This window comes from Ranitomeya variabilis, chromosome 4, assembly GCF_051348905.1.
Source record: "Ranitomeya variabilis isolate aRanVar5 chromosome 4, aRanVar5.hap1, whole genome shotgun sequence".
Classification (NCBI taxonomy): Eukaryota; Metazoa; Chordata; class Amphibia; order Anura; family Dendrobatidae; genus Ranitomeya; species Ranitomeya variabilis.
This window is the reverse complement of record NC_135235.1, coordinates 607,841,626-607,865,408: the sequence shown is the minus strand read 5'-3', so window position 1 is coordinate 607,865,408 and position 23,783 is coordinate 607,841,626. Positions and strand designations below refer to the sequence as shown.

At 49.1% G+C, this 23,783-nt stretch overlaps 1 protein-coding gene across 3 annotated transcripts in view; it reads right to left on the bottom strand.

Annotated features, from left to right (window-relative positions):
* The window catches only part of RPTOR (regulatory associated protein of MTOR complex 1), a 295,359-nt gene that overhangs the window by 8,795 nt on the left and 262,781 nt on the right, over window positions 1–23,783 (bottom strand). For 2 of the 3 annotated variants that reach the window (XM_077253327.1, XM_077253328.1), the window contains exons 12-23: window positions 22,545–22,628; window positions 21,599–21,709; window positions 21,375–21,449; window positions 21,182–21,289; window positions 17,072–17,263; window positions 16,851–16,991; window positions 15,628–15,745; window positions 15,010–15,150; window positions 14,762–14,920; window positions 5,311–5,429; window positions 964–1,067; window positions 663–849 (exon numbers count right to left, since the gene is read on the bottom strand). In XM_077253327.1, the coding sequence (XP_077109442.1) occupies window positions 663–849; window positions 964–1,067; window positions 5,311–5,429; window positions 14,762–14,920; window positions 15,010–15,150; window positions 15,628–15,745; window positions 16,851–16,991; window positions 17,072–17,263; window positions 21,182–21,289; window positions 21,375–21,449; window positions 21,599–21,709; window positions 22,545–22,628 (1,539 nt within the window). The remainder of the gene's footprint in view (window positions 1–662; window positions 850–963; window positions 1,068–5,310; window positions 5,430–14,761; window positions 14,921–15,009; window positions 15,151–15,627; window positions 15,746–16,850; window positions 16,992–17,071; window positions 17,264–21,181; window positions 21,290–21,374; window positions 21,450–21,598; window positions 21,710–22,544; window positions 22,629–23,783) is intronic. The other variant, XM_077253329.1, reaches the window with a different exon arrangement.

Genomic DNA, 23,783 nt, shown 5'->3' with positions numbered 1-23,783 from the left:
CAGGGCTTGATGAAAGCTGTCGGAAGCTGTGATGGATGCACAGCTCGATACGTACAACATGATGTCAGCAGACATAAGTCCTATGATTAGGGCACATGCATTTAGGGGGCATCTGATCCCTTCACAGATGCGCCAGATGTGACCCCAGCTTTGCACATGACGCTGGATGTGCTCCGGTAATACGCACGTGCTGTTTATCAGCTCTAAAAGTCAGGACCAATGCGATGTGTGCATACAAGGCGAATACTTACAGAGCAGGCCGCGCATCAAATATTCATGAGCATCAGCTGGCTTTACAGAAGCCCGGGGAGCCGTCAGCCCAGCATGTGGAGATGATTAAGTGAGAAGTACGGTTGCGTCATGTGAAAGAGAGATGAGCTGCTCTGAGGCTCCATCTCACATATGTATGTACAGACATGTGTATTAGATAATGCTCCCATCAGGGCATCCCCAAGTGCTATGGGCACATTTACTGGGCAGCACCATAGTGGTGTCATCAGGCATCCATGGCCTTCAATGCAATGCATGATTGTGACCCCAGATCAACAGCTGCTCTGACACTTTCTCCATGATACTGATTTGCCCTGACCAGGACCAGGTCCAGGTTGTCCTGTTATGTGAAAAGATGTAACATTTCCAAGAACCGAATTGAAGTGCATTACCTGTTCTGGGCCTTTGTCAAACATCTTGCGGGTTCGGGGGAACTGATGAGAATGTGGGGTGTATTGGACACTGACATTTCCCCCAACGTTGGCAGGCCGGGTAGAAGGTAACTCCCTGTTGACTGTTGGTTTAGGAACATCATTGGTAAGACTTGAGCTGCTGGCGCTTGGAGATGGAGGTGACCCCCTAAAGTAGAAATCAGAAACGTCACATTAATTATTCCTGTTGGAAAAGTTAATCACCTGCACCCAAAAATGTGAAAAAGGGGTGACAACTGGCAGAAGCTGCGCAACATCTTACCCAACTTGGTGGATGTGCATCCCCTTATTAGTAGGGCTGGCCGGAGCAGACTGTGTGAGGGAGGCAGCGTCCAAAATGCGCTGGGGGCGGGTGCTCATGGTGGCCTGAAAGAGCAAAACAGGTGAGCACGAGAAAATCATGAGAGTCATCCATGTAGCCTGATATTACGCTACCACCCGGGAATCCATCTCGCTCATGCCGCCACCCAGGAATCCATCCCGCCCACGCCATCACCCGGGAATCCATCCTGCCCACGCCGTCACCCGGGAATCCATCCCGCCCATGCAGTCACCCAGGAAGCCATCCCGCCCACGCCGTCATCCGGGAATCCATCCAGCCCACGCAGTCACCTGGGAATCCATCTGGCCACGCCGCCACACAGGAAACTATCCCGCCCACGCCGCCACCCAGGAATCCATCCCGCCCACACCGTCACATGCACCTAATCCCCAGTGCTGCCACTTAGGCATCCAACCACATTAGTAAACGGGCAACCTGCCAGCCATACAGCTATTAAGGCACCCACGTTTTTTTTACAAAGTCACTGCGGCAGGAACAAGATAGGGGTGGCACTGAAGATGTTATTTTGGTTGGTCTTGCCAATTTATAGGTACATTTGTAGATGGCACCATATAACAGGAACTGATGGAGGTGCTGGGGTTGGCAGAACATGGGGACATTATGGCATGACACACTGGCAGGCAGTTTTTGGCAGCAGCTCAACTATAAGAAATAAGGCTGACAGATCAGAGATACCATACAACACCACTGCAGTAAGCGAGATGCTACGATAACATTTCAATAACCAACCGGACCCTGATTCTTTTTAAAATTGCTTTTTAATATCTCATGAGGATTGTTCCTAACGAGCGGCTTCCATAACAGCATTGCATACGACTCTCGCTTTTATTACTCAGAGAACTGTGGCAGTCAACGGCGCTTTAATGAATGGAGAATTTTCAGCCAATGAGAAGCCAGTCTTCGTTAACAGTTTCATTACTGGAATCCATACAAATGGCAGTAAGACCAGGGAGTCATTATCAGGGTGTGCATGATAGGGAGATAAAAATAGGGAATATGGTCCAACTGGAATTTCAAGGGTTAAAAAACAAGGCAACTCCTCCAATGCAGGGAAGCTGCTGCAGAGGTGAACAGAGGAACGTGTGGGCAGAGGAAGCCCAGGAATCCCCCCGCAGGATTCACTCTTGCTGACACGGTTTGACAGAGATATATTCCTACTGAATATCAATGCTGGTCCCTGGGGACGAGCTCTGCGCCACTGCGTGCAGTATATGGGAGGGAGATGCAGAACAATGGGAATCCCCGCCATGCTGCACCGTCCTCTATGCGTACCGGACTGATTATAACATGGTGTCCGGTGGCAGCACGGACATGACAGAGAAGGTCCATGATCTGCAACCATCAGCGACTCCCACACTCGCCCCTGCTGTTTGGGATTTTCAGCACTTGGAAACTATGACATGTGACACCAATATATACAGGCTGCAATGAACTGCCATGAGGTCTACATATGGTGGTCTCCTGAATGTACCCCTCTCAACGGTGTCCTCTTAGAATCATCGGGGAAGTGGAGAGGGATCGTCCGCCTTCCTGCATCATCTGCTAAATAGTGGTGATGCAGAGGGGGGTGCTCGGACGCCAAAAAGGGTGCCTCTGTACATCCACAGAGTTCAGGTCCCGGGGTGGACAGGGCTGGTTGTCCAGCGTTCGGCCTGGCTGCTGAAGAGGATACATGGAGGCGACACTCCGTGTGCTCGTCTGTTGAGGTGTGGGGATATCGGTGCCCTTTAAAGGACCCGTCGCCCCTAAAAATTAGACCAGGGGTGGCATTCCACGTCGCAGGGGGTATACGTGGAGGGGAAACCCCAAGTGTTTGCATATTGGCTGAAAAAGGATACCGCGCTTGAAGATGCTTCAGTCCAGTGAATTGCTTATCAAGACGCTCCCTGTCCGGGAGAATGGCAAATGCTCTATGAGGGAGTATATTCTCCTTATGAGGGACACTGCGTAATCTAGAGCAGAACCAGAGTCTTCGTCAATCTACAGAGATTGGTTGATGATATAAATAGTCGAATCCATCCTTTTCTGAAGCTCTGACGAGTCCAGATCCAAGGCAATATCCGATCCATATTCAGAGACTTGTTCTCAGCAAATCATTGGTGAGGGAGATTAGGAAATGAAGCTTCCATTTGCTAGACACCTGTACATTTATAGACGCCTGTACGTTTCTAGAAAACTTGCGGCCCCTGCTAGCCAACGGCTCCAATGTAGGAGAGGGACCATCTATATTGGTCCTGCGAGCACTCTGAGCCACAGAGGGTTCACGGAGGGATTCAATCTCTTGGTCAGAGAAGCCATGGATTGCGGTCAGTGATGAAGCCCACTCAGGGGAACTAGGTACTCTGGGATAAGATGGGATCAGTGGTGGAGGGCTCCTGAGCTCATTTAGGGTGACCGGCTACGGACTGGTCATGTGCCTATAAGACCAGGGAATACTGGTCATGTGCGTTTAAGACCAGGGAATACTGGTCATGTGCCTTTAAGACCAGGGAATACTGGTCATGTGCCTATAAGACCAGGGAATACTGGTCATGTGCCTTTAAGACCAGGGGATATTTGTCATGTGCCTTTCAGACCAGGGGATAGTGGTCACGTGCCTTTAAGACCAGGGGATAATGGTCATGTGCCTTTAAGACCAGGGGATATTGGTCATGTGCCTTTAAGACCAGGGGATACTGGTTATGTGCCTTTAAGACCAGGGAATACTGGTCATGTGCCTTTAACACCAGGGAATACCGGTAAAGTGCCTTTAAGACCAGGGAATGCTGGTCATGCGCCTTTAAGTACAGGGGGGAGAAAGCAGTACTTCCTTACCCGAGTACTGATGTTGTAGCATCATTGTGCCCCTTTAATGCAAAACCGTCGCCCTGTGTGAGCTGTCCGGGTGGACCAAGATGGCCACCGAGAGTTGCAGAGGTGGTAAATTATCGCTGAGAGCGAGAGACGCCAATTCGGGGGGCGGAGCCACAGACGCGATGTTGGCGAAGCCTCAAGACTTCCATGAATATGCCCAAGCCAAGGCCTAAATTTCTGGAGATGGCGGGAGCAATACCAATGGTAGAAGTGAGGGGCCGTTGGAATGGCCGAGAAAAGCGAGCCCTCCCGTGCCAAGCGAGAAGCGCCAGATAAGTGGGTGGGGCCTCCTTAGCGCACCATAATGCGGGTGCGGCTTCCGAGATGCGGCCTACACATTGGCCGAAACCGGGGGCTAAATTTTTGCAGCCGGCCGGAGCGTTACCTCAGAGGGGCCACAGGGAAGCCATGTCTGAGGCTGCCTGTCAGCATGTGAATATCCCACTGCAGAGGCCCTCCGCTGACTGGATCCACTCATCATCGGTGCGCGTCCTGGCATGGAGCCCCCACGATGACTGGGTTTCAGCACCGAGGAAAGCGCGCACACTCTATTGTTCTGCTGCAGGTCAGGCATTGCAGCGTGGACGGTGCAGGGATAGAGGGGTAAACCTCAATCCACCATCCCTTTGTTAGGGAGGTGGAAAGGAACCGTCCGCCTCCTTGTGCCATCCGCTTTAACAGTGATGGGACAGTGGGGGCTGCTCGGACGCCGAAGAGAGGGGCCTCTGCACATCCATGGAGTTCAGCCCCCGGGTGGTCAGGGCAATAGGCCTCGCTGCATAAGAGGATACATGGAGGTGACACTCCATGTGCTCGTCCGTTCAGGGTGTGGGGGGATCAGTGCCCTTGAAGGGACCCGTCGCCCCTAAGAATCAGCTCAGGCATGGCACGTCGCAGGAGAGGATACGGAGAGGCGCCACTCTCCATGCTCGCCTGTTGATGGTTCGGGGAGATCGGAGCCTTGAAAGGATCCGTCGCAGAAAGTAAAATAAAAAAATGTAAAAGGTAAAAATAAGATAATAAGAGTTTTGGGTCTGAATAGCAGACCCGTCCGTGTGCCTCCTACAGACACTAAGCAAGAACTGGTTAGCTGAGAGCCAGCAGGAGGGTGTATACTGCAGAGGAGGAGAGAACTTTCTTAGTATCACTTAGTGTCAGCCTCCTGGTGGCAGCAGCATACACCAGGGTCTGTGTCCCCCAATGAGGCGAAGGAGAAAAAGATATTAACCATGCAAATCCGTGGAAAGACTTAAAAAGCTTACTCTTATCGTCATAGAATGATATTAAAAACCAAGCACTTTTGCAATTTACTGGATGTTAAACTCGCTGAATATGCACAGCTAATCCGTCCCATGCATGAAGCCTGAGAGATGGGCTACCGTACATATGTGACCCCCACACTCTAACTCCTACCTTGTACGCAATGCTGTTCAGCACTCTCATGGCCAGGTCTGAAGCCTCGGGGTACGGGTCAGCAGCGAGGTGAAGGAGAACCCTCCATATCTGGGTATACACACTATTGAAGGACACGCCTGTAATAAACCAGTGAAGAGGGGTGAGAGGATCAGACGGGATGAGTTTTGATAAAGATCTGCTGCATGGTACGACAAGTGACAACCACTTATATTTTAGTAAGTCAGATATTTAAACAGAGATGTTTTTGTCACTTCCCTTCCCCAACATGTTTTTCTTTTTTTTAAATTCGTTTATTAATAACAAAATGAATCATGTTACATACACATTTGTTTTCAAGGCTTAAGCATAATAAACAGTACATTGAAAGTATGTATTGGCAAGTATATTACAGAATACTGTCATATATAACAAGCGTTCTCTCAAAACTATAAAGTAAAGGAGTTTAAGTAATTTGTAACACATAGAGAAATGACATTTGAATTGTACCTATCCTTACTCTAACTACTAATAATACACCGCAATTATCACGTGCCTGTTGCCCATGTGACGTCCCCACCCAGCACCAGAACCAGTCATATAGTATCTACAGAGTGAGATGGGATGAATTCCATCTACCCCAAATTTTTTCAAATTTACCCGGGCATCCCCTATTCTGGTATAATGTGCGTTCGTACGGGATGATTGAGTTCACGAGGTCGATCCAAGTTCTCCGGGAGGGGCATAAGTTACCCATCCATCGTAGCGCCAGTGCTTTCCTTGCCATAAAAAGGGTCTCTTGCAAGAGGATAACAGTATAGTGATCCCAAGTCTCCTCCTCCCATACTCCAAATATACAAATTAGTGGATCAAGGGGGACGGGGAATGATAACAATAGTGTTAGCAAAGATGTTACTTCCTTCCAATAATGAGAAACAACAGGACAACTCCATATCATGTGGATAAAATCTGCATCTGACGTATGACATCGCGGACACTCTGACGTTTGGAATCGGCCCATTTTATAGAGCCGTATCGGAGTTAAATATGCTTGATGCATGATGTATAACTGGGTCATCCTGTTATTAACTGATGGAGATACATTAATTGAAGATTCAAGAACGTCATCCCAATCCTCGTCCTGTGTATTGGAGAGGAGTCCCCCCCACTTTCCCTTAATAGAATCAAGAATAGATGTAGCTCCCGAAGATAGCAGATAAGTATATAGGGAGGAGATGAGTCCTTGAGGACCCTGAGAATTGAGGATCAAAGGCAGAGAGGAAATAGCACGACCTGCACCGGAATGTCTCATATACGATTGAACAGCTGACCTCAATTGAAGATATCGAAAAAATTGGGACCTTAGTATACTATGTTTCGTCTGTAATTGCTCAAAAGACACAAAGATTCCCCCATCATATAAATCCCCTATTGAGGAGACACCACGCGTCACCCAGAAGTCAGTGGACGGGTGCTTGGATAGTGCTGGAAAATAACTATTGTTCCATAGAGGCATCTCCGCTATAATAGCTGTGAATTTAGTAGTATTTTTAATCTGCTTCCAAACTGAACGCGCCAAACGGAGCAAAGGTAGCAAACGTGGGACACTAGTTCTCTCCATCTCTAAAAAGTTTAGTGGGCAATCGATTTGGGCCGAGTGAAATAGGTGACTCTCAGAGTTGGGAGGGGACCTATCAGGCATCCATTTATTGAGGACTTTAGCTTGACCAGCCAGATAATAAAGATAAAAATCTGGCAACGCCGCCCCTCCCCCCGTTTCTGACCTTGCAACGTGGACAGTTTAAGTTTGGGTCTGGAATTACCCCAAATGAAGGATGTAGTTAGTGAATTTAAAGTGGTAAAAAAAGATTTAGGGATTGGGGCAGCACTGTGTTGGAGGGAGTAATTGAGTTTAGGGAGCAGTATCATAATAATTAAATTAATACGACCCGCAACAGAGTGTGGAAGTTTAGCCCAAATTGAAAATTTTGTTTTAACCAGTTCTACCAGAGGAAATATATTAAGTTGAAGGTCCAGCCTACCAAATTGAGAAATATACACTCACTGGCCACTTTATTAGGTACACCTGTCCAACTTCTTGTTAACACTTAATTTCTAATCAGCCAATCACATGGCGGCAACTCAGTGCATTTAGGCATGTAGACATGGTCAAGACAATCTCCTGCAGTTCAAACCGAGCATCAGTATGGGGAAGAAAGGTGATTTGAGTGCCTTTGAACGTGGCATGGTTGTTTGTGCCAGAAGGGCTGGTCTGAGTATTTCAGAAACTGCTGATCTACTGGGATTTTCACGCACAACCATCTCTAGGGTTTACAGAGAATGGCCCGAAAAAGAAAAAAAATCCAGTGAGCGGCAGTTCTGTGGGCGGAAATGCCTTGTTGATGCCAGAGGTCAGAGGAGACTGGTTCGAGCTGATAGAAAGGCAACAGTGACTCAAATCGCCACCCGTTACAACCAAGGTAGGCCTAAGAGCATCTCTGAACGCACAGTGCGTCGAACTTTGAGGCAGATGGGCTACAGCAGCAGAAGACCACACCGGGTACCACTCCTTTCAGCTAAGAACAGGAAACTGAGGCTACAATTTGCACAAGCTCATCGAAATTGGACAGTAGAAGATTGGAAAAACGTTGCTTGGTCTGATGAGTCTCGATTTCTGCTGCGACATTCGGATGGTAGGGTCAGAATTTGGCGTAAACAACATGAAAGCATGGATCCATCCTGCCTTGTATGGAGCATCTTTGGGATGTGCAGCCGACAAATCTGCGGCAACTGTGTGATGCCATCATGTCAATATGGACCAAAATCTCTGAGGAATGCTTCCAGCACCTTGTTGAATCTATGCCACGAAGAATTGAGGCAGTTCTGAAGGCAAAAGGGGTCCAACCTGTTACTAGCATGGTGTACCTAATAAAGTGGCCGGTGAGTGTATATGCCTAGGTATTTAAAGCTGGTGACAATAGGAAGGGAAGAGAGGGTCCCAAGATGGGGCATAGGAATATGGGAGAGAGGCATCAATGCGGACTTATCCCAATTTATGTATAGGCCAGAAAATCTACTAAATTTATCTATAGTAGCAATTACCCGTGGCAGTGTTTCCTCCGCTTTATCCATAAATATCACCATATCATCAGCATATAGACCGATGGTGTCCACCTGGCCAGCTATATCTATACCACTAATATCTGGGGAAGACCTCACGCGTATCGCCAATGCCTCTATTGCGAGAGCGAAGAGGGCAGGAGAGAGGGGACACCCCTGTCGGGGTACCTCTATGTAATGAGAAGGGTTTAGAAATTGTACCATTTACAATTAGACGGGCTTTAGGTTTGATATAAAGTAGACCCACCCACTTTGAGAATTTATCTCCGAAGCCATATTTTTGCAAGCAGGCCAGAAGAAAGGGCCATTCAAGAGAATCAAAGGCCTTAGCCGCATCCAGTGATGCCAGCGCCCAGGAATTATCTGGTACTAATGAACTATATTGGACTACCGACTGGACACGTCTAATATTGATGGAGGTGCTTCTACCTGGCATGAAGCCTGTTTGGTCTGGGTGTATAAGGTCTAGTATAATTGAGTTCAGTCTGATGGCTAAGATTTTAGTAAAAATTTTATAGTCCGCGTTTACCAATGATATTGGGAGGTAAGATCCGCATTCCAAAGAGTCCTTCCCCTCTTTTTTAAGTACAATGATGTTTGCCTCATAATAGGAATCTGGCATAGAGCCTGCCACCCACATCCCCCGGAATACTTTCAACAAAAGTGGAGCCAGGATACTATGATATTTCTTATATAGTTCAATGGGGAATCCGTCTGGACCAGGAGCTTTCCCAGAGGCCATATCCGCTATAGCATACTCGACCTCCTCCAAGGTAAAATCAGCATCTAAATAGGCTCGCTGAGCAGGGCTCAATACGGGAAATGTTAAATCCGATAGATAGTTCCAAGTTTTCCGTGACATCAAAGTCACATTTAGATGAATATAATGACTGATAATATTCATGGAAACATTGAAGTATCTCCTCTGTTGAGGACATCAATAGTCCCCCTGGTGTCCGAATCTGTAGTATAGTATTAAATATATTGTGCTGGCGTACCAGAAAAGCTAAAAATTTGCTAGCTTGGTTTCCCAATTCAAAATAAGATTGACGGGTAAAAAATAATTTACGCTTGGACTTGGCGTCTGCACGCTGGACACATAGCCTCTGAGAAGATAACCACTCAAGTCTATTACCACTAGTAGGGTCAGATATATATGTAGATTCTGACTCCTTTAATCTCCGCTCTACCTCATGATCTTCCCTTGAGGTCACCCTCTTTATATAGGAGATTGTGGAGGATTAACATCCCCGTAGATATGCCTTAAGGGTATCCCAGAATATATTAGTGTCCTGAGCTCCGAGTGGAACGAAAGAAAGCATTTCAGTTGGTCCACGGTTCTATCACTAGAGTCTATTAATATAAGCCAAAAAGGGTTTAATTTCCAAACCATAGCATTGTTAGATTGTCTGTACTTAAGTTTAAGAATAATTGGGCTGTGGTCAGAAATTCCCCTGTTACCATGTTCAATACCGTCTACCCACATTGCCACTTTCTCGGATCCAAATATATAGTCTAAACGGGAAAGGGAACGTCTAGTAGATGAATGACAGGTATAACCTTTTACCCCGGGATGACGTGCTCTCCACAGATCCACCCACCCACTTCCCTCCATGAACAGAGCCAACTGAGTAGGAGCCTGAGAAGGAGGTTCCCCAATTGTCTCATTGCTCAATCTCAATCTATCTAGGCAGTTATCCATGACAAGGTTGAAATCTCCCATACAAAGGACGTTAGCCTCCGGGAAGCCTAGGGAGAAGCTCAGTGCCCTCCGAAGGATCGAGATATTAGCCGGGGGGGGTTTGTAAACACAGAGTATAACATATTCCCGAGAGTTAATTAGTGCATGTACAAAGACAAACCGGCCCTCAGTGTCCCTTCTGGCCTCTCTCACCTCCCATCTGACATCTCTATGAATGGGCAGTGAGACCCCCCTGGAGTAGCTAGTGTGAAACGCATGTATGGACAATTGCACCCATGGTTTTTGTAAACAGCGGGCCGAATCTCTGGTTAGATGTGTCTCTACCAGCGCCACGACATGGGGGTGATGACGCTTAATTTGAGAGAAGACCTTAATCTTCGTCCGAGGGGATTTGATACCCCATACATTCCAGGTCATACAGATTAACTCAGACCCCATACTCACAAATCAAGACATGGTAAATAGTGATGTCCGATTGAAGACTGGGGGTAGACCACACAGGGCAGTAGAGTTGTTGGCGGCGATTTCTATCTACATAACAAGTAGAACCAACATAAAAGTAAAAACAGAGCAAAAAACAAACAATAAAGGAGTAAAGTCCTGTGCTCCTATTAACAAGAAAAAACGGGGATACCCTCGCTAGGTTCAGCGTCCGGTATTATCAAGTTGAACACCCACACAGAAAGCTCCATTATGCAATTTCCAGCACAGATACAGATACGTTAGGTTTTTTTTGCATTGGGTACCCCGTGGGTGCACAGCCACTCAGACGCCTCGTCTGGATCAGAGAAAAAGACAGAGGTACCCTCATGAACAACACGCAGACGAGCTGGATAGATCATGGAATATATAACATTTCGGTCTCTGAGTTGTTTCTTTATATCCATGAATCGTGCTCGCTGTTTCTGAAGTTCCATTGAGAAGTCTGGGAAGATGGAAATAGTAGCGTTATGGAACATAATAGGGCTCTTCTGCCTTGCCAGGCGTAGGATGGTGTCTCTATCTTTGCAATTAAGAAGGCGTGCCAAAAAGGGTCTTGGCGGAGCCCCGGGAGGGAGAGGCCTCGTGGGTACTCTGTGGGCTCTCTCCACTGAGAAAGTTGAGGAGAATTCACCTCCCAGAGAGGTCTTAAGCCATTCTTCTAGAAATTCTTCAGGACGTTGACCCTCAGAGCGTTCCGGCAGGCCGATAATTCGGATATTATTCCGACGCAGTCTGTTCTCCAGGTCATCTGCTTTTTGATTCCAGGCATTTATAGAGCCCGCCACCTTTGACAATTTAGTCTCCATGGGAGGGATGACGTCTTCCAGCTGTGACACCCTCATCTCCACTTCTGTGATACGTCCTCCCATGGTTTGCATATCCTGTCTCAGGCGACCCACCTCAATGTGCACATCCTCTATTTTTTCAGTAAGAGAGGACCTGGTTAAAGAAATAGCCTGCATTAGTTGTTCAGAAGCCTGTTTGAGGGTCAGTTCTTCCTGTACACCCTCCTCATTACTATCCGATAGGCGGCCTTTACGTGGAATCTGAGTAGAATTATTTCTAAGGGTGCGACCCCCATCCGGGTGGTCCTCTCTAGCAAACTTTTTCAGCTTGTCCGCAGCTCCAGAGCCCTTTGAATGCTGCATGATTAAATGACAGAAATGGAGGACAGCGGGGCGACCAAGATCCACCCACAACGGTGTTAGAATGATATAAATCCTATATATGGAGTTTGAGGCAGCACAACGTGGATAAGGCGTTTATAATAGTAAAGATATAAAATGGACGCAGCTGTGTCCAGTCCAGGACAAATTCTGTGCACCAGATGGGGGGAGGGGAGGGGGAAAGAAGAAAATCCACAGTACCCGCAGAGAAAGCAGCAAAGAGGGGAGCCAATCCCTCTAAGTCTCTAGCGCCGATGGATATAGGCGACTTCCAGATGGGGGAAACGCGGGGCCCAACATTTCAGAGCACACACCGATTGTTCCCTGTGATGTGCAGGAGATGTGCTCACCTCCCATACAGCGCCTAAGGATGGCGCTCAGCGTCACGTCTCTTCCTGGTGAGGCGCACGCTTATGGAGTGTCCGCTGCCCCTCTCCGGCACCGCCGACCAGCTCCCCCGGTCCCCCGTGCACATAAGCCCAGACGCTCACCGCCGCTGGTATCGCCGAGCCTCTCACGCTCAAGGGGAGTCCCAGCTGTGCTAAGAGCCGGCACCACTGCGTTCTTCCTCAGTGTGCGTCCTTGTAAAAATGGCCGCCGCCTCGTGTGGATCCCGCCGCTCACACAGGCCTCTCCGGATCTCCGCTCCTCTCCGAGCCCCGAAACGCTCTCCACAGCAGTCGCTCACCCTCCGTGGTCTAAGAGGGTCGTCAGCTGTGAGTAATTCACATCAAGGAGGATGTATGTGCCAGAATGCTGTCAGGATATGAGGAGCTCTCCCCGGGTGCGTCTTCTCGCTCCTATTACATAGCCACGCCCCCCCTACATGTTTTTCTTTACAGCTGATAGTCTACTGAAGTGAATAGGACAGAGCTGTAATACCACATACAACCAGAGGACAAGGGTGGCGCTGTTTATATAATGCTAATAAAAAACCATGTCTGTCTAATCCTGACAACTTCCTTTAAGGATACTGGTCAAAAAACAAGGAGGATTCCTTCATCTCTGCTCTGCAACTCAGACCCTAATGACCCCTTCCAGTAGCTACATACAAAAGCAGTGCCCGCGTGTGCATGTGTCCCTCTCCACTGAAGATTATGTGATAAGACCCATGTTTTACTTAAAGGGGGTGTCCAAATTTGGGAAGAAAGTCAGCAGTCACCCTATGGGACTGATCCTTCTGAATCCGCACAACGCGTTGTCAGGATTCTACGGTGCCGGTGGTGAGAGTGGGGTGGTCACGTCCTGACTAGACGTGTTCGACCTAGCTCAATTCTCTTGCATTGAGCAGGGACAAACACCTCTAGTTGGAGTGTGGCCGGAAGTACACAATTTGCATACTTGCGGTCACTTGACCACCTACTCTCGCTGCCAATACAGGAGAAGAATCCTGACAGTGTGTGAGTTGTGAAAATTCAGAAGTCTGCAGTCCCACAGAGTGAGTGCAGACTTTCATGCCAAACCTGGACAACCCCTTTAAAAGGTGAGGGTCCAAGAATTAACCCCTTAATGATGGGGAGATTTTCAGTTTGAGTGTTCGATTTTACCTTCCACTTTTCCAAGAGACATAACTTTGTTTGTTTGTTTTTTTAATGACATCAATCACTTTACCATACCAGGTATGAAAAACAAGAAAAAAAAAATTCAAAAGTGGTGAAAAACCCCACAATTTCACCATTGTTGTCTATTTTTGGCATGTTTTAATTATAGGGTAACAAATAACCTGTCAACATGATAAAAAAAAATCCCAAATTTGTAAAACATTAAAAAAAAAAAAAAAAATATGTCTGGAGTTTGCATGCTTTGTTGTGGTAAGACATCAGCACCCTGCAATCACGCTGTTTCGAGGCCAATTGGTCCCAAAATGGTGAGGCACCTGTATAGAACATTAATTGCCACTGTCAGAGACTGATGGCAGAATTTAAGTGGTTAAACAGCAGCAGTTGGACCTAGCACTGGTCGCTAACGTAAGAAGTGGACGCCAGCTCTGTAACACAGCCGGCGCCTTCCATGCAGTGGGGCAAGCTCAGCTCCTGAGCCCGCTTCTTTACACCAGCGCCCAAAATGTGATCTACATGTTGGAAATACACATATAAAGATAAGAAAATAAGAACTATCCTGAACAGGTGGCCCCTGGGTACCCTATGAAACGGGATTGGGCAAGCAGGAAGCCACAGGGGTGCCAAGTCAGTACACTGCCCCTTTTAAGTGCCTAATTACCAGACCCTGCGCTGGAAGAAGAACCCTCACCATGACACGCTAGTTAGACCAGGCAACGATCAGCTCATGAGCAAAAATGGCATATTAAAGAGTGGCAAGTGTATGGCAACGGGACTATTTTCAGGCAGATTCAATACCACATTGGGTTAATTGAATCAGTGCTTAAAACCTCCGATCCGCCTGTGTGCCTGCTCCTCAAGTGGCGGATGGGAAGCATCTGCCCCTCTGCTGTCACTCAGGCCTCTAAATTACTTGTACTTGTTGACACCCGTGAGGACTAGCGAGAGATCCAATACAGCGCTGAGCCCAGTGGAGCGCTGGAAAGGTTGGCGCTCCTGTCTCTCCTGACGTACGCCCTTCTCCTTCCTGAAGGCTAATTTCACAGGGTTTCTCCTTCTTTTCACTTTGATGAAAATGCTTTCCTTAAATCTGTGATTTGCAAATGGAGGCAGCGATTAATGATCGCCAGGAAACCCTGGAGGACTGACTCCAGCAAAGGGGGGATCAAAACCAAGTGTGGAGGGGGAAGTAAGAGGACGAAGAAGCTCAGAAAAACAAAAGTCTAATGAATGAGGTGGAAAAATAAAGGAAAATGATGCAGGAGCTGTGACAGGAGGACGTGAGACGGAGCGAGCTTCAGGGAGCAGAGCCTCACAACATGAAAGAGGCAGGAAGGGAATCCCATGTCGAGAGATGTGCGTGGGAGGGAGGCCGAGCACAAAAGTTCTGGTTTTCTACACTTCAATAGATACCGCGGGGCCTTGGGACCCTCAGAACTCACCTATTAGAGAATTGAGTGAGGAGTAAGAGCTGACGCGTCTCATCTTGTCGATGGTCTCGAAAGACAAAATGTACTCCTCATTGTCGGGGCTCCCCAGGGTGCTGCTGGCGCTGCTGCTGGTGCTGAGGTTCCCCGGAGAGAAAGCGACAGGTGCCCCGCCTGAGAGTAGAAACACCTCATTACTAAATAACTACGTATATGAGGACTAGGTGGGTCCCACATCACCCGCCATCTTGCTGTCATCTTACCTTCTTCAGTCAGACTGAGGTTTTGTAATGACTTGTTTAAGTTTCGAGGGGTCGTTACTGCCCGGATGTTCCCGTAGGAACTGACGGATCTCAGGCGAGGGGTGCTAGGCGCTTCCCGCACCGGAGTCAGGTTCCCCGCCTCTGAAAACATCACGACCAGGTTAGATTGCCTATCCTATTATATTGTACGTTGCATTACCCGAGAAGTACGACAGTGGTGTCAGCTGTGGTGTCCCCGGCTCCGTACACGTTTACTTCTGGCGACCCCCGGAAATCTGCTACCATCTGATCAGTCAGGGGAGCAGGTTGTCAGACCCACAGCTACCCTAGGGGAGTGTTACTAGCCTCTTATTCCCTTTAAGAGAGGCCTATCAAATATTGTCTCCCAGCAATTAACTATGGTTCAATTTCCCTGCAGCGCCACCACAGGGGAAATAAAGCATTACACACATCCCAGTTAAATCAATGGGCTGTTCATATAATGCATGGACGCGTCAGGTCCTCCAGAGTGTGAGACGGTCTTGATAGTTAATTTCCTCTCCAGCTAAAAGATTAAATGCCCCCACTAATAGCCCAGAAAGTGACAACATAGGATACATAACTGATGACGACACTCACCTGTGGCTGCTGGAGAGGGCAGGTGATAATTTTTCTCCTCTTCTATAAACTGAAGAGCGACTGTGCAGAAATTACTTTCATACTGTACAACAAAGTGACTGAGGGCAACAACCAGCTCCTGCGAGAAAGTGGGACACATGAGGCATTGACAACAGCTATATTCCCAGGGTTAAGCTGGCCCATGAGGACCTTACACACATACTATAACCGATGGTCGAGTGCTCATTCGTTTACAACTAGAGTTGGTGCTAATCGATTCGCAGGACCCGGTCGGTGCGAGTGGGTCTCCTTTTGATTATCGACTTTGTGTGGCATCACATGTGCTTCACGCTGCAACGATGATATTGCACCATGTTTGCTTATCAAAAGAAGATCCAGGTAGAGACAATTCTGATGGATCCCGTCCAGTGGCCACAGATTACTGACTTGGCTGATGGCCGGGATCTTCCGGGATTCGCACCAGCTCTAGTTATGAGTGTACACACATTAACATTTGGCTCGATGTTCATGCGTTTTGAAAGAGGACAGTGCAGAAAGCCGGAGAAGAACAACAAAAGGGTCGGGAATTAAAAATCAAACTGCCTGACATCATATGTCGGGGGAGAGTCGGGGGAGAGTCGGGGGAGAGTTGGGTGTCCCCCCCCATACACGATAGTGTTGGGCAATTCTGACAACTTGTATGTATATGGGGGGTCTGCAGCATATGGCTGAGGTATACACTGAGGAGACTCACTTGTATAAATGATTCATGTCACTTTATAACAATACAGTGGCATCTGCTAGCCATGATAAAGGTTATTCCTAAGGGATAGGTGATAAAGTGTAGATTTGGTGGGGGGTACAATTGCTGGGACACACGAATTCTGTCAATGGGGCTCCGAAATACCCCTTCTGAATGGAACGATTTATTCTTTTTGGGACTGCATTAGACCATTTCCGAGTGTCCCATACAGAAAGAGAACTCGCCTCCAACCGGACATTCACCTGTCAGACCATCACCGATCTGGATAGGCCAGAATTAATAGTAATGGGAATACACAATATACATGTTTTGTGGGGTGCTAATGTACGGGGTAGTGGAGTAGTTAGAATATAGAGGCTCACCAACATATACCGGCCTAATGGACACTTCTGGCTGAGGGCTACTATTCTAATACATCCACATTTATAATCCAGCTTATCCTCATGGACATCTTATACCCACCAAGAGAAACCCCACCTACCTTGCGCACCATTGCGCTGCCATCATTGATGAGCTGTGCCAACATCATTGCCACATTGTGATCAATAGTCGTGGAGTGATCGGTCCTCTCGGCAGAGTTCCCCACAAAGGTCCCAAGAGCGAAAACTGCGGCACAACGGACCTGAGTATTACAAAGTAGGTTAGTGACCTCTCGAAATGAGGGATAAGTTGGGTCTGACACACGGACTTTTTCTCCCTTACCTCAGGTATGGAGTCAGACAGGAGGCTGTAAAGCTTTTCATGGGCGCTGTCTCTCACACCGCACCAGCGGGCATCGTCAAAGTTCTGCCAGATCCGGCCTAGGCAAATAGCGAGCCACTGGCGGAGCAGCGGGTGCGGGTCATTAAGTTGCTCGAGGCAGATGGCAATCAGGTTTCCTTGTAGACAGGCTTCCTGTAAGCAGTAAGATAAAGAGCGGCCCCGATGGCTTCATAGGACATGCATGAGGGCTTTACGGAGACATTTACGATGTGTTCATCAATAACCAATGTCCATGCGGCTAGATTTACTACCCTGGTAGAAGATCCTCATAATGGTGCTTGGTTGTAATGTGAACTCACAGTATGAAAGTTACAGAATCTAATGCCCATAAGCGCAAGTTTTACTCATTTAAAGGCAATCACATGATGTCAATCCGTATAGCCTCCCAATAATCATCTCGGCAGAATGTGTTCAGTTTACCTACAGCGCCTCCACAGGAGAAAAGAAGCATTGCACTGTTTAAATGAAATCATATGCTATTTGTGGATGTGCTGGGTCCTGCGCACTGGGAAATACTCTATGTAGCCACACGATCGCTCAGTGTGAAATGGGCTATATAGTCTGGACCTCTGGTGGGCACCACAGGATCCGGGTACATCAAGCCCTAGTAGATTTGAGCAAAACTATTCTCAGAACCTCACTCCAGCAGCCATGTTGGTACTCCGTGGCAGCAGGACTAAAGTAGTATAAACTTCCCATTACCTGTCAGCTTCCACCTCTGGTCAGTAGGCCCCATGATGTCATGATGTTGCACCTCATGGTACAGTTGAGGCACAGATGGGCGCCCCAAATCAAGACAGGCGCCCAGGAAGTTCGCAATGTCCAAGTCCGGCTGCTACGCAACAACCACATGGCCGCTGAACCTGAGTCCTGGGAATTGTTTTGCTCATATCTAAAATGTAGCCTTATAGAAGAAGTCCCCACCCCCATTCATGACATATTAGCTGGAGCAGAGACCAACTACATAGAGCGCCTCTCGCCCTGGAGGACTCCGACACATCAATATATTATATGGACAGTCCACTCTGTTCAAAGGTTCGCATGTAATGCCTAATTCTCCCTGTGGTGGTGCTATAGGGAAAACAAACACCTAGTGATCAGCTCATCCTAGACGATCACAATATATGTTAAGCAAAGTCTGCACATATTTTATGTTTTAATTCCTCATAGTTTTCAATATGTGTACTTGAGAATGGGGGCTTCACATTTACACCAATACAGTGGAGGTACCTTGCTGATTGTTTGCCTCAATGTATCGGTGCAGGTAAAATGTATCATCCTTTTTGTTGTTTAACTACTACGTGTGCCGGAATAGGTATATGCCGTATCCATAGGGGTAATTACAGATTTGCTGTACAGTTTATGATCCTAGCCCTGCAGCTACTTTCATATCATATTTAAGTGGTACTTGGCTTGCAAACATTGAGAAACACTTGAATTAAATCAAAGGATTGTTTAGACGGGATGCAGGTGTGGCAAAACTTCAGCTGTAAACACGTTAGATACAAGTCAGTCAATAGGGGGTCAGAGGAGGCTACGGGAGGGGTGTCAGAAGAGGCTACGGGGGGGGTGTCAGAGGAGGCTACGGGGGGGGTGTCAGAAGAGGCTACGGGAGGGGTGTCAGAAGAGGCTACGGGAGGGGTGTCAGAAGAGGCTACGGGAGGGGTGTCAGAAGAGGCTACGGGAGGGGTGTCAGAAGAGGCTACGGGAGGGGTGTCAGAAGAGGCTACGGGAGGGGTGTCAGAAGAGGCTACGGGAGGGGTGTCAGAAGAGGCTACGGGAGGGGTGTCAGAAGAGGCTACGGGAGGGGTGTCAGAAGAGGCTACGGGAGGGGTGTCAGAAGAGGCTACGGGAGGGGTGTCAGAAGAGGCTACGGGAGGGGTGTCAGAAGAGGCTACGGGAGGGGTGTCAGAAGAGGCTACGGGAGGGGTGTCAGAAGAGGCTACGGGAGGGGTGTCAGAAGAGGCTACGGGAGGGGTGTCAGAAGAGGCTACGGGAGGGGTGTCAGAAGAGGCTACGGGAGGGGTGTCAGAAGAGGCTACGGGAGGGGTGTCAGAAGAGGCTACGGGAGGGGTGTCAGAAGAGGCTACGGGAGGGGTGTCAGAAGAGGCTACGGGAGGGGTGTCAGAAGAGGCTACGGGAGGGGTGTCAGAAGAGGCTACGGGAGGGGTGTCAGAAGAGGCTACGGGAGGGGTGTCAGAAGAGGCTACGGGAGGGGTGTCAGAAGAGGCTACGGGAGGGGTGTCAGAAGAGGCTACGGGAGGGGTGTCAGAAGAGGCTACGGGAGGGGTGTCAGAAGAGGCTACGGGATGGGTGTCAGAAGAGGCTACGGGAGGGGTGCCAGAAGAGGCTACGGGAGGGGTGTCAGAAGAGGCTACGGGAGGGGTGTCAGAAGAGGCTACGGGAGGGGTGTCAGAAGAGGCTACGGGAGGGGTGTCAGAAGAGGCTACGGGAGGGGTGTCAGAAGAGGCTACGGGAGGGGTGTCAGAAGAGGCTACGGGAGGGGTGTCAGAAGAGGCTACGGGAGGGGTGTCAGAAGAGGCTACGGGAGGGGTGTCAGAAGAGGCTACGGGAGGGGTGTCAGAAGAGGCTACGGGAGGGGTGTCAGAAGAGGCTACGGGAGGGGTGTCAGAAGAGGCTACGGGAGGGGTGTCAGAAGAGGCTACGGGAGGGGTGTCAGAAGAGGCTACGGGAGGGGTGTCAGAAGAGGCTACGGGAGGGGTGTCAGAAGAGGCTACGGGAGGGGTGTCAGAAGAGGCTACGGGAGGGGTGTCAGAAGAGGCTACGGGAGGGGTGTCAGAAGAGGCTACGGGAGGGGTGTCAGAAGAGGCTACGGGAGGGGTGTCAGAAGAGGCTACGGGAGGGGTGTCAGAAGAGGCTACGGGAGGGGTGTCAGAAGAGGCTACGGGAGGGGTGTCAGAAGAGGCTACGGGAGGGGTGTCAGAAGAGGCTACGGGAGGGGTGTCAGAAGAGGCTACGGGAGGGGTGTCAGAAGAGGCTACGGGAGGGGTGTCAGAAGAGGCTACGGGAGGGGTGTCAGAAGAGGCTACGGGAGGGGTGTCAGAAGAGGCTACGGGAGGGGTGTCAGAAGAGGCTACGGGAGGGGTGTCAGAAGAGGCTACGGGAGGGGTGTCAGAAGAGGCTACGGGAGGGGTGTCAGAAGAGGCTACGGGAGGGGTGTCAGAAGAGGCTACGGGAGGGGTGTCAGAAGAGGCTACGGGAGGGGTGTCAGAAGAGGCTACGGGAGGGGTGTCAGAAGAGGCTACGGGAGGGGTGTCAGAAGAGGCTACGGGAGGGGTGTCAGAAGAGGCTACGGGAGGGGTGTCAGAAGAGGCTACGGGAGGGGTGGCAGAAGAGGCTACGGGAGGGGTGGCAGAAGAGGCTACGGGAGGGGTGGCAGAAGAGGCTACGGGAGGGGTGGCAGAAGAGGCTACGGGAGGGGTGGCAGAAGAGGCTACGGGAGGGGTGGCAGAAGAGGCTACGGGAGGGGTGTCAGAAGAGGCTACGGGAGGGGTGTCAGAAGCGGCTACGGAAGGGGTGTCAGAAGAGGCTACGGGAGGGTTGTCAGAAGAGGCTACGGGAGGGGTGTCAGAAGAGTCTACGAAAGGGGGTGTCAGAAGAGACAATGAAAGGGGGTGTCAGAGGAGGCTACGAGGTGGTGTCAGAGGAGGCTACGAGGGGGGTATCAGAGAAGGCTACGAGGGGGGTATCAGAGAAGGCTACGAGGGGGGGTCAGAGGAGGCTACAGGGGGGTCAGAAGAGGCTGCATGGGGGTTAAAGGAGGCTGCAGGGGGGTCAGAGGAGTCCAGCAGCAGCTCTGTCATATAGAGCTCACGAGCGCTTGTTGGGTGGGTTGAGTGTTCCCGTGTATTGGAGAGTCAGGGGAAATGGCGGTCAACTTAACAATTTTTCGGTTGACAGCCATTTAATGTCTACAACATACATAAATGATCTTCTCTTTACGCCTGGGATAAGCAGTGATAGGGATATCTGAAAGCTGCTTGTCCACTGGCATTTTTTTGGGCAGGATTGAACACAGTGAGTAAGTACCTGTCCAGTGGTGTAGTTGTTCACTATCACAGCGAGTATGAAGGCGGTCATTGTGCGATGCTCCGCCTGCGGAGAACATAAAAGGGGTAAAGTGGGAATCGCACCCAGCTATCCCCAGATCAGAGCTAAAGGTTTATTATGAGTAAAAATAAAACAATTGTAGATAATAAAATGTACTTAATGGTGGTCTTACCGGCATGTAAGGGTCCGCCAGAACAGAAAGGAAATACTTGTGCCCATTATCTTTTACCAAGTCAGCCTGGCAGGACTAAGGGTTAATAAGGTAAAAGAGAGAGATGCATTAGAAATGAGCTCGCATCAGAAGTGTTGGCGCCCCGTCTGTCCTCCCGATCCTCATCCATCAGCTTCTGCAGACCAAGGCTGCTCTTTAGCGCCATGTTTTACACCTTTACTTACGCTGTCCACTGCCAGGATTTTGGCCCAGATGAAGACGAGCAGCGGCCGTAGCTCACGTGCCGAGCTCTGCAGCAGTTTCAGTACATAGGGAAAGATCCCAACTGACAGGGCCTGAAGGAGAAGAATCCGGGTTACTGTACCCCAATAGCACGCGCTAGTCAGTATTGTACCAGCCCCCCACCTCAGACTCTAAACACCAAAGCAACTTACTGACTGTATTACAGGGAGAGTGTCAGCAAGCCGATCAGGTGACCCCACTCAGCCAATCAATGAGAGGGATAGCTATTTTACATATTTCCTCAGCCATTGTTGGTTTAAGGAGGTGTAAGCTCTCCTTGGAATCGGGTAACATATGGCTGCTGTGAGTTGTAGGTTTTTTTTTAATAGCTGGTATTTGCTAACAGGTTTGCCTAGTGATCCATGGGAAACAAGATGCAATTAGGTTGCAAAGATGAGCCCCCCATCTACTGGATTCCCCATTATAGAAGGCAGAGACAAAGGTGCGTCACTTGTCAGTGCGAATATTACTATGAAGGCTCATCTCACAAGGCTGCGTTATCTCCATCCTCCATGTGGGGCGCTATAGAGTACAATGCTGCAGTGAGGGAAGTAGAATCCATACGGACTATTCCATTGCTTTCTTTACCATGAATGCTGCCTCCCCTCCATAAACAAGGCTGGGAGAGACGCGGCAGGTAATATGAAGCCCTTCAGCTGCCATCTTTGTGTGTTACTACTCCCTATAATGTGGGTGCAGTGTTACAGATCCCGCTTCTTGAGCAGGAAAAGGACAGCGACACATGGGTCCGAGTTCCTTCATCACATGGATTTGGACCTTCAGGGTTTCAGATCCTGTTGCTCTGATGAGATGAGGAAGAGCTGCAGGAATTCTTCCCCCATTTTGCTGAGGTCTATGATGTGCACTGACTGGCAGCACGATACTCACCAGGCTCACCGCCCATGGCCCCAGGTCCAAAAATCTTCCCAGCAAGTCCAAGGCTCTGAGACGATGGACTTGACTAAGTAGCACCTAGAAGACAAACCATCATTATCATACATGACTGGTACAAGCGTTTCCGCCTCTAACGACTATCGGGGGGCGACATTATAGCAGTAATACGTTTGCGAGAAGAATGACTTAAAGGGGTTATCTGGGTTTTCTCACTTCTGCGTCAGGTCACTGGCCCTTTGCTAGGCATCATACTGTACCTACATCTTACTCTAGTTAATAGGACAGATGCGCCATACCTGCCTATACCTGACGCATGGTCAGTCGTGACTACCACCTCATGATGCAGAAGTGAAACCCCCTTTTAAGCCAACAATACCTGTAGATATAGCCGCCATTACAGCTCTTGCGGTGGTACCATAATTACCTAAGTCCCCTAAATGGCAAATCTGTCTAATTACCAGAACAGGAATTGTCTCTGAGCAGGGTGACAGATGAACCACCATAGAGGTCTATGGACAAACTGAAATTCATGTTTTCTTGGTCTAACATAAAATGACAGATGAACCAGGAGGCACATGATGAGCGGCGCTGTAGCTCTATAATAGAATAGCACAGATTAGAGAGTTTATGTTGGATTTTGGTAATGGCGGCCATTCCAGTCATCAGCTTTATATCTTCCTGACCCCTCTAGTTCACGGGTTGTGTAGGTATTACAGCTATTTATGAAGCGGGAGCTCAGGATGAACACAGTTTTCCATCACAGTCAGATAGAGGGTGATGTGGCCGGATTACTAGACGGATAATGAAGAAATATGTGATCTCAGGGGGTAAGTGGTTCTGCAGTACGGACGGACCAGAAGAAGCTGCCGCACTGCCTCACGAGAATCAGGAATTGCAAATGAGCCCGCGTCCAACACGGCACAGAACGTCTTCATTACTAAGACTTACAGCAGCACCTCCAACTCCTCAAGACGGAGCGCTGGTAATTTATGAGCCCGCAGCGGCAGCTGGCAGGGGAGGGAGGGAGCGCTCTGTGCCAGGAGGCCGAGGGTGGCACTTGTGTATAGCACCTGCCAATGTCACAAGCAGAAGAGGGCATGATACATGGCATTAGGGCTGGCTTAGAGACGGATCGCTGCAAGGTTCCAGATTAATGGATGGATGACAGAGTAATACCGTGCAAAAATAATGTCTACCCTATGGGGTACGTGGTTGGCATCAGAGTTTCCCACA